Raw genomic sequence first — 17534 nt, 5'->3', positions numbered from 1 at the left:
CAATAACCTAGAACTGTCTGGTTTGGGACTTAGAGGCACTGTTCAGTTGCAGTCTACACAATCCAGCTCTAGACAAATAGTATATTAATCTAAAAACAACTAATCAGTAGCGCATTACCTTACGAGGCACATGGAGAAGAGCTTTGCATGTTACCTTCCAGAACCTTTTAAAACCAGACTGAAGCCAAGTATATAAAATTTATTAAGAAAATAAGGGTTGCACACAGATCAAGGAATTGGGGGAAATAGGGGAAATTGGGAGTAAGGAAAGGCACACAGAAATTCAAAAGAAAACACAAAAACATTAACTAAATAACTAGCACTGAGTTTTACTTCTAGCAGTAGACAAGTCCTTGGCTGAGAGATCATTACTCTTTACAGTGTCTCCCATTCTGGACACAAGTAGCAGCTGGTGATATGATGCCTGGTTTCTGGCAACTCATAATTGGATTGGTGACAAAATGGTGTGTGGAGGTGGCCCCTATTTTAGAATTATTAAAGAGGGGGAAGGCTTTCCTACTCTTCCAGAGACCGCTCTGGAATCCAGTGAAAAGAGTCAGCATATCTCTGATGTAACTCTGATGTCTCAGCATATCTCTGATGTCTTAGGCCAGTCAAGGGGTGAGGTTTTCCTTCCTAACTGGAGGTTCCTCCTCCTTAATGGGTCTAAACTTACATGTACAAAGGTATGTCTGGTTTGAGCTGGTCACCTATTGTGAAAAAGGGTTTAAGATCAGAGGCGTATCTAGGGTGGGGCAGACAGGGCACATGCCCCGGGCGCCACTTGAAGGGGGGTGCCATTTTGTAAAATAAAATAGAAAATAAAATGGCTGCCGAAAACAAAATGGCCACCGTGCATGCTCAAATGGCTTCTGTGAGGCCCTAGGTCATGCCAGGCCTTGCAGTGGCCATTTGAGCATGCGAGGTGGCCATTTTGTTTTCAGTGGCCTTTTTTTAAAAAAGAAAGATTATTTTTTAAAATGGCCACCACACATGCTCAAATGGTCCCTGCGAGGCCCTAGAGGCCAGAGGGGGAACCTTTGCAAACCCCCTACAGCCTTTAGGAAGCCCCCCAAAGGGTCTACAGGTAAAAAAAAATAATATAAGACACTGTACACATATTCAGATTGACACTATGTACAGAGAATCAGGGCTTGTGAATACAGAGCCGAAGCTTATGAGCTAGGATTGTATTCATTTGCTCTTACTTTGCTTCTTGTGATAAGTTAGTTAAATGTTATGTCTTGCTAATATGGCTATTAATGGTGAGTTTGTCTTTGAATCAGTGTGAAATCCTTAATATTAAGGCCCACTAGGAGTTTCTTGCTCTCTTTCTCTCATTTTAACTGTCTTTCTGAAAGACTAGAATATATTCCAAGCAGTGACATAGTTTACTCTGCATATCCTTTAATTATTTTCAGAGTACCTGGGAAAAGTCAAATTCTCCATTTATTTTTAAAACTTATGTAATGGTGATGCTACAATGCATAGTAGAGAATTAGATAGGCATTTCTGTTTAGTTTTCCAAGTACACCTCCACATAGTATTTGGGTATTTCATGAGCCCCAGCATATTGAAATTTTTAGTTTTCCAGCATTTTTTGGTCTGGCTAAGTCCACTGCTAAATAGTTTTTGAAATATGAAAAGATTAACGAGCCTGACTTGTATTTTTCAGCTGATATTATGGTAACATTATCTGAAAGATGGGTGTCAGATGCTTGGACAGGGGGCACAATTTCAGTGTTTGCCCTAGGTGGTATTTTCCCTAGATACGCCTCTGTTTAAGACTATAGCTTGATGGCTCTGCCCTTCAATGACAAAAAGCAAGGATTGTCCTCATTAAGTAACAAAAGGGAGGATTGTTTCCCCATTCAGAGTACTCAGGGTGGAGTGGAAGTATCAGGCATTCTTGAGCTAAAATGGAGATCTGAGTTTCTTCACACTTACGAATGACATTCACAGACATCCCTTACCAACTGAGAGGGTTCCTTTCTGGCAAAACCTTGCCATTGGCAAATTCGCAGTAGGTGAGCAATTGAAATCAGGGGGTTAGGGGAACTGTGGTCACAAAAAGACTGAAAAATCTAAGAAAAAATACAAAAAAGATTGCCCCAAATCACCCAGAATCCCTTAAGATCACCATGAATAAACCACAGGAGCGAGCAAATTGAACCTCTAGAAAATTTTGAAAAACCCCCCATCACTTGAAGGCACTTTTGAATCCCCGCCCCCAACCATTCAAAATCACTCTAAATCGTGAGGCGTTGGCAGGGTCAGCAAGAAGAATGAGTGGATTGAACCTCTGAACTCCCAAATTGCAGAAAACCTGCCCAAATCTCTAAAAAATCTCACCAAACCGTGGATACTCAGGTCGCATTTGGCGAGACCAGTCACAATTTCCCCATTGCGGATACTCACAACCGCAGTTGGTGAGGGATGACTGTATCTACATAAGGCTCACATGCTAATTCCTACAGGGAAGAACTTTTTCTGTAAGAATTTTGTGAAGTATGAAGCTGCCTTAGCAGCATGTCTGCACACTTTTGTATCCAGGGTTCCAATGTGCTGATTCAGACACCTGATCATCACAAGCTGCATGGCACCTTCGTATACCTTGTGCTGATCCCTGATAATCTGCCCAACTGGTGGGTGAATTGCAAGATCAGCAAAGGGGCTCCAGTTTACACAGTTTTTGCAGTGTGGTATATTTTGGGGGTTTTGGGAGGGAGATAAAACTTGCCACATTTTGGGAAGTTGCGCTGAAGCACCAAACCATTGAGGTGGAGGTCTCCAAAGGGGATATGCCTAAGTGGACTGAGAGACAGGTGGGAGGGAGGCTTATAGACACGAGAACTAAGCCATTATTCACCACTTTGGTTTACTTTCATTTGCAGATGGCTCAAGAACTGGGAATTAGTGAGAAATCTCCAGACTACCGGAATCCGTTTAAAACGGACAACTCTGAAGTAAGATGATAAAGCCGTGAGTCCACTCGTTACTTCTCTCTCTCTCTTTTTCTTTTTTCCTTCTGGCCATTTGCTTCTCAAATGTTTGAGAGTAACTAACAAGGAGAGAAATGGGCAGCACTGAGTGATTTATGGTAATGCTCAGTCACTGATTCCAGTAATAGTGACTTCTTTCCCCATAGCTTGGAGAACATTCTGGTGTGATGATCTGCATAGCCAGTCAATGCATGTTGGCTTCCATGTTCTGCTGTTAGTAAAGAATTGCTGCCTCCAAAAAGGAAAAGGGAAGTGGTATTGCTGCAGCCTACACAAATTCCTTCTTAGTCACGACAAACCAGTGTCACAGCTGAATGTGGGATGCGATTTTGTGTTCACCTTGGCTTCACAGCATAGTCTTATAAGAAGCTGTTCTTAGTAGCCCAGTGCAACTGCTCTTGGGTGTTGCCTACTGCATTTTGGCATGGGCAGGTACCTACATCTCTCTTGTTATCTATGCTTGGTATGGGCCCATTTTGATAGCACTTGGCCACCTTGCAGATATGCTTCTACCAGGGTGTATGTAAGATAGGCAAAGTGTGCCATTGAGTCGATTTCAACTCCTGATGCCCACAGAGCCCTGTGGTTTTCTTTGGTAGAATACAGGAGGGGTTTACTATTGCCTCCTCCTGTGCAGTATGAGATGATGGCTTTCAGCATCTTCCTATATCGCTGCTGCCTGATATAAGTGTTTCCCATAGTCTGGGAAACATACCAGCGGGGATTTGAACCGGCAACCTTCTGCTTGTTAGTCAAGCATTTCCCTGCTGTGATTTTATCATCCTTTTACAGGGAAGTGATTGAGAAATTTGGTCAAGATTGTACAAATGTTCTGTGATAAAGAGTTGACTCCAGAGACTCTCTTGTGTAGCTACTTTCCATTCGGTTGTCATTTCCCCCCCATAATCTGCAGCACAGTTTCTTGACCGAGAGTAGCAGAATGGTCACTAGATGCAAGATGCTTTTTATTCCACATCTGCAGCACAATAAAATCTTCTTCACCTTGGTGTCCCCTCGCCCTTTTTTGGGTGACCCTTGGCCTCCTTGCAATTGGCTCTTTGTTGTCATTGATGTGACTTCCCACTGTAATCTTACTCAGCTCTACTGTGTACTCTGTCTGGATTGGGTCATATGGAATAGAAACAAATGGGGACCAAGATTCTGTCACACAGAAGTAGGAATGTAAATTGCTGGAGCTTTCATCTGTTCCTGTGATGTTTGTGTTTAAAAAAAGAAAAGAAAAAGACACTTGTGAAAAAACATGGACTATTTTTCCTACTCCTCTCCTCCACTAATCAGTTTTGTGGGAGTAGGATATTGAGATACTGGCATTTCATTGGGACTTCTCAAAACAGTAGGAACAAACAAACAAAGCCTGTCGTCTTGTACTTACTGAAAGGAAAGGTCTTCAGTCTGGTATCTTGGCAAGTGACTTGGGCTCCCTGTCTGTGAGTGTGTGTTCCTGTGAGTGGCTGAGAAATGCCATGAGGGGGGGAAATGTGAGGAGCATATCATCTCCCCATAGAGATGCTGGATTTATGCATCCTGAAGGCCATGGAAACTGCACACATACATAACTGATGTAGGATGAGGAAGGCGGCTTTATTGGTTTAATTGCTGCTATAAAGCTTGCGTAAAGGAATTACTTGCCATTTTCATGTCCACATGGCTGAGCTCATTCTTCCTTGCTGTCAGTTTTTCCCCAGTGCAGACACATTTCAAAAGGCTCTCCGGGAGGAAGAGAAGCGACGGAAGAAAGAGGAGAAACGGAAGGAAATCCGCAAGGGGCCTCGCATATCACGCTCCCAGTCTGAGTTGTAATGCTGCTGCCTGCCCTGTCGCTATGACTTGTGCTGGTGCAAGATGGAGCAGCTGGAAAAGGAGCATCCCAGTCCCTCGGTGACCTCAGGAAAATGCCAGGAGGTTGAGGTTTCATTTGTCAAGTTTTGGAGGTGTATTTCTTCTTTCAGCAGTACATGGGCAGCTACTGGATTGAACCCTGAGAAATGCCCAGATGGAAATCCCACTCTTTGAGCATATACTCCTTGTGGGAAAATGTTTCCTAGTAACTGAAATGCATAGGGTTTGTCAGAGACCATGTCGTCTCTGTGGATTGCTGTTCCCTGTAGCTTTGCCATTCTGAAATGCAAAGAATACTGGGGTTGGGTGGGGGAGGAAGGGACTTTTTCTGGTACTTGCCACCTCTACAGTTTATAACGCAGGATACTGTGAATTTGTATGCAGCCAGAACATTAATGTGATGTACATAGCTACCCCAGATTTGCCTCTGGAAAGCAAAATTACCTGAGGGAGTTGAGTACTATTAGAAATACACATTCCTTGGAAACTTTCATTTACTGGCAAAGTATAAACTCTTATCCTTTTTAAATGTAAGGAATGTACCTCTGTAACTGGGATACATTGGTGCTGTTTTTAAAATATAGTAATTCAAAGCCCAATTTGGTTCCATAAGGTCTTTTGTTGTCAGATCTTTCCTCAGCCAATGAGATCTCTCCTTTCCACAAGGTTGAGAAACCATTTCTTTCCTGGAAAGGAAAAACAAAAATGGTGAATTTGGCTTGAAGATGGGCAGGAAGGTAGTGGCCTGGTAGGGAATGCCTACACTATACTCAGACAAGAGAAGAAAGTACTGAGATAAAATGATTTTAGCCCATGGGTCTCTTATGAGTGGCTTTGTAGGCACTGGGTCTCAGCACAGCTGCTAAGTGTATTCTCATGCATAAGCAGTATTCTCACCAGTACACAATGGAAAATGACTGAAAAGGTTATGGAGGAGGTGATTTCATTCCCCTTCCTTATGGAAGGGGAACTCATTTGCTCTGTATGTGGGACATAAAGAGTACTGATTGTGTAAATTGCCATGTAAATTCCTTCGGCTCCTGTTGTCCAGTGGCTAAAGAGTAGAACTGTTATGTCCATGACTGTCCACTAAATTCCCTTCCCTCAGTTGATAGTAGTTTTTGATTTTTTTATTATTGGCTTTTTTTGAAATCTCAGCAACATGAGATACTATTTGCCACAGGTCTAACACTGGAGAGAAGCAGAGAGTCACTGTTATGTTCTCTTAATTCTTCTCCAATGACTATACTTAGAAACCTACCAGTTGTAGGTTTATCCTGTGAACAGTGAAATTCCGAGGGTATCTTTTTACTAGTCTACTGCCTTATTGCTCCATAGGAACAAGCTGCCTTTCCCTCTGACTTTTCAAGCATTCCGTGTAGGCTTGTACCTGGAGCCATGCTCATTTCAGATTTCAGCTGTACTACTAGTTTTATGGTAAAGGTTAGCTGCCCTGGGCCTCAGTGTAGTTGATGCTCTTTTTCCAGTCCAGAGTTCTTCAATAGTGAGCTGAATTGTGGAATTCACACTCAGACACACTGTAGGCATTCAGCATAGAACCCCAATGAGGTTTGGCACAATAGGTAGCTTCTGTTCAGGACTGGGATTGATGCACACCAGCAAAACTCTGAATAGCTTGTTTGGGGTATCATACTTCATATAGCTATGATGGCTCCTTGCTGTCATGAGTAGTGCTAGTACTCGGCACACTTGCTGTCAGGGTTGGTTTGGGATATTGTTTTTCAAACCTTGGCTGAATTGCACAGCTCTAGATTATAGCTTTTATTTTGTGGGGAAGGAGGGGGCTCGTTCAGCGGACATTGCAGTTTGACTTGCTGCCTTCTGGCTGTTTTACAAGGCCAAAGATGGAGATGGCCTTTATTTTCTAAACAGAGAGCCAGTTACATTTGATTTGTTCTTGAATATGTATTTGAACTGGACATTGTTTTTGCTTTTCCTGAATAAAACCGAAGTTTTAAAGAAGCTCCACTGTCTCTTGATTACTTAACTATGAACTGTTTGAGTGCTTGGGAGTGTGTGAGCTTAGTGGATGCTTCTGTGCATATTGGGGATATGAGAGATGACTTTTAGGACTGTCAGTACCCCCTTAAAGTTTGATAGTGGCTCTTGGGTAAGTTCAGGAGGACTGTTAATTTTTTTTAATTGGTGGTAAGTTATCAGTTTCAAATATGAAACTGATAATATGGTTTTATAAAAGCCTTCTTTAATTACCCAGGCCAAAGTATTTGTGTTACACATCAGCTGTTTCAGAAGACACAATGTCTCAGCTGTGTCACCTATAAATATATTTTATAATCAAATCTAAATTCTTGTCAATGTAGCATTTTCTAACTTAAGACATGGAAAATGTAAACATAGATGCAAATGTTACTTAGGTTAATATCCACGATGCTGTTGAAATCCTTAACTGTTTCTCCTGTCTCAGGAAAGGTCCTCTGGCACATGGACATATTTCATCCAATATACTGTTCTTGTATCTAATATTTTTGATGATTAATGTGGATGCAGCCCAAATGTCAGTGCTTTAGATCTGGAAGCTAGTTATTTTCAGATGCTGATGAAGATTTTTTTGAGGAAGGAAAATATAGGGGGAGGTAGCTTTCTAATTACAAGTCCCTGGAAGAATAATGGAATTGTCTAAAAATGTGTTGTGTTTTTTTAATTTGTCCCTGGGCATTTATCTTGGGGATGGGACGGGACATGGGGGCTGGTTTTACCATAGGTCTATGGTGAAAAAAAACACACAGCAGATTTTCAGATCTTATCCTGCTCCCTCAAGTGGTACAGCTGTGTATTTAGGATAATCAGACTATGAATCTCTCATGCGCACACATGCACGGAAAAGGTTGATATCTGAATACAGAGGAGAAAGGGGGGTTGAAACTCGAGCACTGTGGACTTTTCTAACAGAGTTTCTTCTAATAGTTTTTAAAGTGTCTTTATTGACTCATATTTAGAATGCAAAGAAGCATCCAAATGTTGCTTCCTGTTATCCATGCTTTGTTGCTTTGGCCACAAGCACCTTTACTTTTTGCAGCAGGTCATGCCCAGGAGTGGGCTAGTTTCGAGATGAAAAAGAGAACATATTTGTAGAGCAAAGCACAAATCTCCTTTGCTGAGTACTCCCAACTGAGTAGAACTACTAAAAATTATCTGTTCCACATGCCCCCCCCCCAACTTATTATCGCTGTTGTTCAAGTATTGCAGTATATTCCATACCAGGGCTCTGGCAGATGTGCTTTGCTTGCTATGGATTTTACTGCAAAACTCTGATATTTAAGTTTTGCTGACATGAAATATTAGTCTATATAAAGGCTTATGGCAGATTGTATTTTTCTTGCACTGACAGTTTGTATCAGCAAAAAATCCAATCTGGTTTGTGACTTTGGTGTTCTCCATATCCAGTCCATCAGCATTTGACACACAACCTCTTGCAAAACTCTGTGTGTTTTCACTCAGTGTGTTGCCAAAAGGATGTTGCCATAACCTGAAAACATAACATATAAATGAATCAAACTATTATTAATATGATATACATATCATTCAAATAAGAATAAATCTAAGATATTTTTATAATTAGTAATCCATCACTCCTAAACAGTATTCCATATAATTTGTTATATTTATATGCCACCTGATGTATATCTCTAGGCAGTGTACACACAATTTAAAACAAATATAAGACAGAGTAAAAACAAAAAAAATTCACAGAATAAAAAGTTAAAACAATTTCATAGGATAAAAACAATTAAACAATCAAAAATTTCCATTAAAAGACTGAGAGAACAGGTGTGTCTTGAGGGTCTTTCTAAAAGCAATCAGAGATGGAGATGCTCTTACTTTGGGAGGGAACATATTCCAAAGCCCCGGGGCAGCCACAGAGAAGGCCTGCTCCCAAGTCACCACCAAACAAGCAGGAGGCAACTATAACTGGACCTCCCCAGCTGATCTTAATAGGTGTCTGGGATCATGACAAAGAAGGCGATCTCTTAAGTATCCTGGACCCAAGCTGTTAAGGGCTTTATAGGTAATAACCTTCACTTTGTATTTTGCTTGGAAACATGGCAGCAGCCAGTGCAGTTCTTTCAGAATTGGTGTTGTGGTCCCTTTGAGTTGTCCTAGAGATCACTCTGGCTGCTGCATTCTGTACCAGTTGTAGTTTCTGGGCTATGTACAAAGGCAGCCCCACGTAGAGTGCATTACAGTAGTCAGGCCTGGAGGTTACCAGCATATGTACCACTGTTTTAAGGTCACTTATCTCCAGAAATGGACGTAGCTGATGCATCAACAGAAGCTAATAAAAAGCACTCCTGACCACTGCCTCAACCTGAGAAACCAAAGAGAGTTTGGGATCCAGGAGCAATCCCAAGCTATGTACCTGATATTTCAGGGGTACCGTAACCCCATCCAGAACAGGCAGATATAGACCATCTCTCAGATCCTGACCCCCCACAGTCAGTTTCTCTGTCTTATTTGGATTCAACTTCAGTTTGTTGTTCCTCAATCAGCCCATTACCACCTCCAGACAGGCATTTAGGGAAGTTATGCCATTTCCTGATGAGGCTGATGTGGAGAAATAGACTTGGGTGTCATCTGCATATTGACAACACCCTGCAACAAACCTCCTCATGATCTCTCCTAGCGGTTTCATGTAGATGTTAAATAGCATTGGAGATAGTATGGAGCCTTGTGCAACTCCATACTTTAGTTCTCGCTTTGCATGGCAGCAGTCTCCAAGCGACACCATCTGGAATCTACTAGAGAGATAGGAAGAACCACCTTAAAACAATGCTACCCAATCCCACCTCCCTTAGGCAACCCAGAAGGATACCATGGTCGATGGTATCAAATGTCACCGAGAGATCCAAAAGGATCAGCAGAGTCACACTCGCTCTGTCACTATCCAATTGAAGATCATCCATCAGGCTGACCAAGGCAGTCTCAACCCCATAGACTGCTCAAAAGTTGGTTTGAAATGGGTCTAGACCAGGGTTTCTTAACCTTCGGTCCCCAGATGTTATTGGACTACAACTCCCATCATCCCCAGCCACAAAGGCCATGGGGATCTTCTCAACAAGGTCCCCACTGCTCATTAGGATCATCAGGAGGAGTGTGGCTTCAGGTGCCACCAGTTCATCCGGTGGTGACCTGGGATCGGGCTTTCTCAGTTACCACCCCTATGTTGTGGAACGTGCTCCCTGTGGAAGATTATATTCTTAAAAAGATTATATTCCTTGGAGGTTTCAGGAGATCTTTAAAGGCTCATTTTTTTTAGTCTGGCTTTTAATGATATCTGGTTTTGATTTTAATTTTAATGTATATGAATTGAATTAATATAAATGAACGAGCAACCAAACAAACCCTAGTCTAGATACTCTGCATCATTTAAATAGAACATGTGAAGCTTCTATTAAGAGCTTAAATAAAACTAACTGACCCAGGCACAGAGCAGCTGTGCCTCATAGCTTGCCCTTCGTTCTCCGCCCAACTCCATCATTCTCGGCCCATTTTGGCCTGCCTGCCACCGCTCCCCCCGCCCCCACCGGTCTGTCCTCAGCACTTTACCCAGCGTTGCTTTCCCCACCACCTCTTTCTCTCGCCCATCCGTCCTCGGCCCCCGGCGCCTCTTTCTCTTGCCCGTTCGCTTTTCCCCAGCAGCTCGCTCACAAACTCTTGCAAGAGCTGCCACGCATGGGATTAGCAATGAATATGTCTTAGAGAAATATATATATATCCTCAGAATCTTAAGGAAAAGCTTATACTGTGTCCAAACTGCATCTTGCTCAAGATCCTTCTTTTTAAAGGGGGCTGGAAAGTGCCTAGTGAGTCAGTGCTTGTATAACAGATGTGGAGGTGGGTGGAAGATGCACAAAGATGGAATAATTCATCTCCTATTATGTGTCTGATGTGTGAGGATTTTAAAGGAGGCAAGAAAAACCTCTACCCTGCCTGGACGCAGATATGCATTCCCCATCACACTGAAAAATGCAGCCAATCCAGTAGGGTTATAGTATTATGATTTGAGATAGTGATTCCAGATACACACCTGCAAAATGTGTGGAAGGCACCTTGCCTGCTGATGTTTCTTGCTTATCCATCCATACAGCATATATTTCAGGTTTCTTTTTTAACTGTAAACCCCAAAAAGAGGCATCCAGTGTATGGAATTTTGCAAGAAGTTGTTCTTGATGTTCGTGTTATATTTATTTATTTCTAAGAACAGAGATGGGTTGACCACCAGCTGCAGGAAGAAGAGGACAATGGTGGTTGGTTATTCTCCTCTGAAACATGTGGAGGCAGCTGTGTGTTGGCCAGGCCTGTTAGCTCATTAAGTGTGTCATCTCCCTAGTGTGTGAATCCAAGATGGGATGGACAAGTTGAAAAGATTTATCTAGTCCACTGATACGTCTCCATTTCTTGTTACTCACATGGAAATGAATGGCACTGCCAAGCACAACTATGAACACTTTACAACTGACTAGGATCCTCCGGGAAGGAAGGTGAAGGTCTATGAGGCTTAGGGGATGGTTTTGTCCATTCTTCCTGTAAAAGGTAGAGAACGATTGTTTCAGATGAATGGTTATACAGTTGGTGTCAATGAGAGAGATTCAGTTTCTGAGACGATGGTCTAAGTTTGCTTAATGAAGAACTACTGGCAGGACATGAGTTGTACTTCACCAAGACTGGGAAAGATGCATTTGGAAAAAGCCTGATGAACCAGTTCAAGAGGGCTTTAAACTAAATCTTACAAAGGATTAAGACAGAAGTCTGAAAGTAAGAACAAATATGAGTTGTAAAAATATACATTTGAATGCTACAGGATAAACTAGGGGAGATGGGGTGTTAGTAAAGCCCTCAATAAAATAGCAGCAGGGACAATCAAATGTCATATCATTTTTATTTATTATTGTTCTGTGTAAACCACCCTGAGCCATTTTTGGAAGGGCGGTATAGAAATCGAATAAACAAACAAAAAAACAAATATCATGACCTGATGTCTACACATTATAGGAAGTAAATAAGGTGAGCTTGAACTGGCACAGGAAAGCAAATACAAATTGATAAGTATAAATTAGACTTGGTGGGATGACTCCCAGAATTAGAATGTAGCAATTGGAGGCTATAACTTATTCAAAAAGAATAGATGCAACAGTTTCAGAAAGGGAGTAGCATTATATTTCAAAAATGTGAACACCTGCACAGAAATTCGAGAGTAAATATGATAGCCCAGTGGAAAGCAACTGGTTAAGAATAGATGGAAAAGAAATAAAAACAATATATTGTAGTTGGGATTCTACTATAGGCTGCTATAGCAAGGAGAGGGTGTGTGGGTTGAGATTTTCCTGAAACAAATTACAGATGTTTCTAGGAAGCAAGAATTTGTCGTAATTGGGGACTTCAACTACCCTGATATATCTTTTGGGAGACAAACTCCACTAAGTATAAACTCTAACAAACTTCTGACATTCTGTAGACAATTCCCTCTTTTAGAATTTAGGGGAAAGAATGAAGGGGTCATCTATACTTGACTTGATCCTAATCAGCAGGGAAGAGTGGGTCGATGAGGCTGAAGCAGTGGGAACTTTGATTTTGTTCACCTTTTAGCTTTCCATAAGATCAAGAACTCTAGTTTTACATGGTCACTTTCTCTCAAACATTCACGTTGGATTTCAGGAAAGCTGATTTTAATAAGCTCAGAGAAGTTCTAGGTAGGATTCCACAGCTAGATAAACTGAGGAAAGGAGCCCAAGGTAAGTGAGAGTTCTTGAAGGAGGAACGATAGGTGCAGTCAGATACCATTCCAGTGAGAGAAGAAAATAGGAGCCTTCTCATGAAACCAATGTACTTGCACAAACAGTTTAGGGATGAGCTGAAAATAAAAAAGGGCCTGTAAATGGGAAGGAAGAAAACAGATCATGAAGGACTAATACAAACTAGTGCAGTCCAGACTTGTAGGGACACTGTTGGAAGCTAAAACTCGGAATGCACCAAGGCTGGCAAGGCAACAAAAAAGGCTTTTAAAAATATGCCTCAATGAACGAATAGCAATAGTAGGCTTGCTGCTCAGTAAGGATGGGGAAATGTCAGTGGGCAACAAAGAAAAGATGATACCGCCCAACACCAATTTGCTTCTGTGTGTAACCTCACATTAGAAGTACACATGATAAGAGGTCAGAATTGCAATTCAGCTGATATGAACCAATCTTGAATTCTCTTCACATCATCTCACACAGTGTGAGATGATGACACAAAACTGTGAGGGATACCCAATGCCTCGGAAGACAGGAATTTTTAAAATCTCAGAGCAATTTACAATTTAAACAAACAGCAACTAAAACCTAAAAATCATATAAAATAGATTACAATTACCATAAATAAAACCTTTAAAACATTCTAAACTAGACACTTATAAAATTCCGAACAGTCTTGAGGCTTCCAGGATAAGGGGTGTGTGTGTGTGGGGGTGTGTGTGTGTGAGAGAGAGAGAGAGAGAGAGAGAGAGAGAGAGAGAGGGGACTGAGATTGAATGCAACGGAACAAAGGGAAAGCTAGGCACACAGGCAAGAAATGTCAAACACTAAGGTATGGGATGAAGGATATAGTAGCACCTGTGAAAAGTATATTGGGATTGCTCTCAGTCACAAGGTGAATATCACCAATGTGATGAGCTGCAAAAAAAGAAAAGTTAATAATGCAATATTAAAAGTAAAGTGTGCCGTCGAGTTGATGTTGACTCCTGGCGACCACAGAGCCCTGTGGTTGTCTTTGGTAATATAAAGGAGGGGTTTACCATTGACTCCTCCCATCCCACGCAGTATGAGATGATGCCTTTCAGCATATTCCGATATTGCTGCTGCCCGACAAAGGTGTTTCCCATAGTCTAGGAAGCATAGCAGCAGGGATTTGAACCAGCAACCTCTGGCTCACTAGGCAAGTTACTGCTCCACTGCACCAGTAGGTGGCTAATGTAATATTAGGCTACATTAATAGAACCATAGTTCCATACATGAAAAAAATAGCTCCATTTTATTCCACACACTAGTCAGACCTCATCTGACATTATGTCTAGTTCTGGGCATCTCACTTTAAAAAGAATGTAGGCAAATTAGAATGAGTTCAGTGGAGGGCAATAAAAATGGCCAGGGATCTCAAAAATAAGTCCTATGTGGAAAGGTTGAAGGAAATGGGCATGTTTAGCCTGAAGAAAACCGGGCCAGCCCACCAATGAGGCCTTGGGGGTAGTAGCATCTGGTAGAAGATTGGTGGTCCCTGGGGGTGCCCAATAGCCACCTCTCTGGGCTACCCTGACCCTACCTGTCCATACTACTCAGCACTGTTCCCGCTCTTCCGCTGGGAGAGTGGCTGCCTTTTGAAAAGGCAAGGGGCAGGCAACAGAGCAGCAGGATGTATGAATTCCTCCACACTTGCGGTTGCTCTTTCCCCTCACCCTGCTGCCTTTTCAAAAAGCAGGGAGAATGGATGGGCAGGAGTGAGGGTGGCCACCAAGTAAGAAAATGTGGGTGGAGGGCTTTTGAGTCATGCATGTAGGTGTGGGGAGATGATCAGATGGGGAGCTACCAGTTCCACCCTATCTGATGCAGGCTTTGACTCAAAGGGGCATGGGATGATATGATCCTTGTCTCATCACCTTACCTCAAATCCTCTTGCCTTATAGTAGTCAGACCACTGGTCCATTTAGGAACATAGGAAGCTGCCATATATTGAGTCAGACCATTGGTCTATCTAGCTCAGTATGGTCTCCACAGACTGGCAGCGGCTTCTCCAAGGTTGTAGGCAGGAAACTTTATCTTGGAGATGCGCCAGGGAGGGAACTTGGAACCTTTTGCTCTTCCCGGAGCAGCTCCATTCCCTAAGGGAAATATCCTACAGTGCTCACCCTTCTAGTCTCCCATTCTTATGCAACCAGGGTGGACTCTGCTCAGCTAAGGGATGTCATGCTTAGCTCAGTATTGTCTACTCTGCACAGACTGGAAGCGGCTTCTCCAAGATCACAGCAGGCAGGAATATCTCTCAGCCCTATTTTGGAGATGCCAGGGAGGGAACTTGGAACCTTCTGCATGCAAGCATGCAGATGCTCTTCCCAGAAAGGCTCCATTCCCTAAGGGGAATATCTTACAGTGCTCATGCAAGTAGTCTTGCATTCAAATGCAAACCAGGGTAGACCCTCCTTAGCAAAGGCGACAATTCATTCTCCATCTCTCTCAAACTCTGTGGGGCTGATCTAAGGAGGCAGTGTGAGATAGCATCTAGTGCCTTATCTCAAGGGTCCAAATACCTTGAGCCATCCCTGGAGTGGAGGGAGGGAGGACATGATCACACGCTTCAAATACCTGAAGAGAGTAAAGGCTCCTCCTGCCCTCTGAGCCAGCAGCAGGGGCATAACTCTAATAGGGCAAGGGGAGACAGTTGTCTGCCACCACCCTGCTGAGGCAAGTCACATGACTGGCTCCCCCAGCCACGCACCCACACGCAGGGCCGGCGCGTCCATTAAGGCGAACTAGGCAGTTGCCTAGGGCGCCAAAATGGAGGGGGCACTGGCGCCAAAAAGTCCCCCCGCTGGGACAAAGCCTCCTTCCCGCGCTCTGAAATGCTCGTTGCCCCTTCAGCGGCGCGCGCCCTCTGCCATACCCCTGGGCCCTCTGCACGTGCTCAGAGGCGCCCCTTCACCCCGAAGGAGCCTTGACCTCGGGATCTGGATCCGGGGACAAGAAGAGGCTGGCTGGGCCTCCCGTCCCGTCAGCCCAGCGCTGGGCGGGGGTGTGTCCCGTCGGGCGGGATGGGGAGGGCGCCACCTCTCTGCCTTGAAAAGCCCCTCCCTGGCCCCGCCGCCGCCAGAGCAGCTGCCGTGCGATGAAGCCGGGCCGAAGGAGCAGGGGGGCGCGCAGAGGCGGCGGCGGCAGGAGGCGCCTGGGACAGCCCTGCCAAGAGCACCCCGCTGCGCAGTGAGCGGCAAGCCGAGGTGAGCGGGCTGGGAGGAGGCTGTTCGGCGAGAAGAGGGCGCGCCGGGGGAGCCCCATCGCGGAGCCCCCGGCCGCGCCGACCCACCGTGGTCCGCTCCCAGTCCAGGAGGCGGATCCGCCGCCGCGCGCTCTAAACTTCTGGGCGTCGGGGAGTCTTTCCGACTTCCGAGCGTGTGCAGAGGGCCTTCCCCGGCTCGGCTCGGCTCGGCTCCACTGCAGGCAGGCAGCCCTGCGCAGATAATAATAATTTTTAATTATTTTTAAAGCAGATAATAACCAAGCACTTCTGATATGAGAGCTGTGTTGCACTAGAAAAGCTTTAAAGAAAAATTAATAATATGGTACTAAAATCAGTCCACTTGGATATAATTCATGACCTTTATTTAGTGTTTGATAGTCATTGATTGATGACTCTCTCCCTCACTTCCTATCATCTATCTATCTATCTATCTATCTATCTATCTATCTATCTATCTATCTCTTTCCTTCCTTCCCTCTTTCCTTCCTTCCCTCTCTCTCTCACTCGCTCTCCCTTACTCCCTCACTTGTCGTCTATTTATCTGTCTATGTCTGTGGCTGGGGGGGGGGCGCCAGAAGGTGATCTCGCCTAGGGCGCAAAAAACCGTAGCACCGGCCCTGCCCACACGTGCTTCCTTCAGTTGTTTTCATCCTCCGAAATTGATGTGAGTGTTAAGACCTGGAGCTACCAGAACAGCATGTCTTTCTCTAGTACCATTAAATGACTTGCATCATCCACAATTTACAAAACCTTTAAAAAAATAATTTAGGATGATGTTCTATTGTGGCACATAGGTTATATATATAAAAGGCATATATTACTATGCTTTTTGTTACCACTATTCAGTCTTATTTAAGATTTCTTTACTTCATGAGCAGAGCTTCAGTGAGTGACCCCCCCCCCATTTTAAATCTTGTCTCTGGGACCACTCCAACCTTGTTACGCCCCTGGCCAGCAGAGTAGACTGAATGGGCTGAAGCTGCAGGGTTTTGGATGAACATGAGGAGAAACTTCTGAACAGTAAGTGTGGTTCAACAATGGAAACAGTAACCTGGGGGCTGATGTGCTGTCCCTGCTGGAGGAGACAGTAGAGGTGGGACAGACATCTCTTGGGCGCATTTCTAGGTAGAGGGTGTGTGCGTTGCATAAGCAGAGCGCTGGATTAGACTGGCCTGTACAAGGCCCCTTTCAATTCAATATACCTAGACTAAGGTGTGGGGGTTGCTTTTATCGGTATTTATAATGTGCTGATGCGCTTAGAGTGGCACCCCTGGCCGGAGACATTTGGAATCTTGGCGGATGTTTAATCTGAGTGTTTACTGTTGCAGTGAGGTGCGGAGCAATTTCTGTTTGAAAAGGAGACAGTAAAACAAATGGGATGGAAAACGATGTTGCATTTTTAATTGTCCGAAAAACGATGGAGCTTTGGGACTTCTCCTTGTCCAAAGGAGGTAAAAAGATCAGCATATTACAAATTATAGCTTTTACGGATGCCTTGCTATAATTCATATACAGAATAGGGAAGGGTACACTGTCACTTTTACATTCCGGCGTGACCACTGAATAATTCAGTCTCCCCGCCTTCTTATGCATATTCAGCCAGAAAAGGCGGACGGGCAGGGTGGGGGATTGCCCCGCATGCTAATGACA

General features: G+C 43.8%; 1 protein-coding gene across 5 annotated transcripts in view; it reads left to right on the top strand.

Annotated features, from left to right (window-relative positions):
- Positions 1–6845, top strand: part of CCDC134 (coiled-coil domain containing 134) — a 37239-nt gene extending 30394 nt beyond the window's left edge. For 4 of the 5 annotated variants that reach the window (XM_053254249.1, XM_053254248.1, XM_053254250.1 and 1 more), the window contains 2 exons: positions 2895–2966; positions 4698–6845. In XM_053254249.1, coding sequence (XP_053110224.1) covers positions 2895–2966; positions 4698–4823 — 198 coding nt within the window. In that variant the 3' untranslated portion in view covers positions 4824–6845. Of the gene's footprint in view, positions 1–2894; positions 2983–4697 lie in introns of all 5 variants that reach the window. The other variant, XM_053254252.1, reaches the window with a different exon arrangement.
- The last annotated feature ends 10689 nt before the right edge of the window (positions 6846–17534 follow it).

The sequence above is a fragment of the Hemicordylus capensis genome, chromosome 5 (assembly GCF_027244095.1).
Source record: "Hemicordylus capensis ecotype Gifberg chromosome 5, rHemCap1.1.pri, whole genome shotgun sequence".
In the NCBI taxonomy this organism is placed as follows: Eukaryota; Metazoa; Chordata; class Lepidosauria; order Squamata; family Cordylidae; genus Hemicordylus; species Hemicordylus capensis.
Note: the sequence above shows the minus strand (reverse complement) of the source record. Positions and strands in the feature narration are given on the sequence as shown.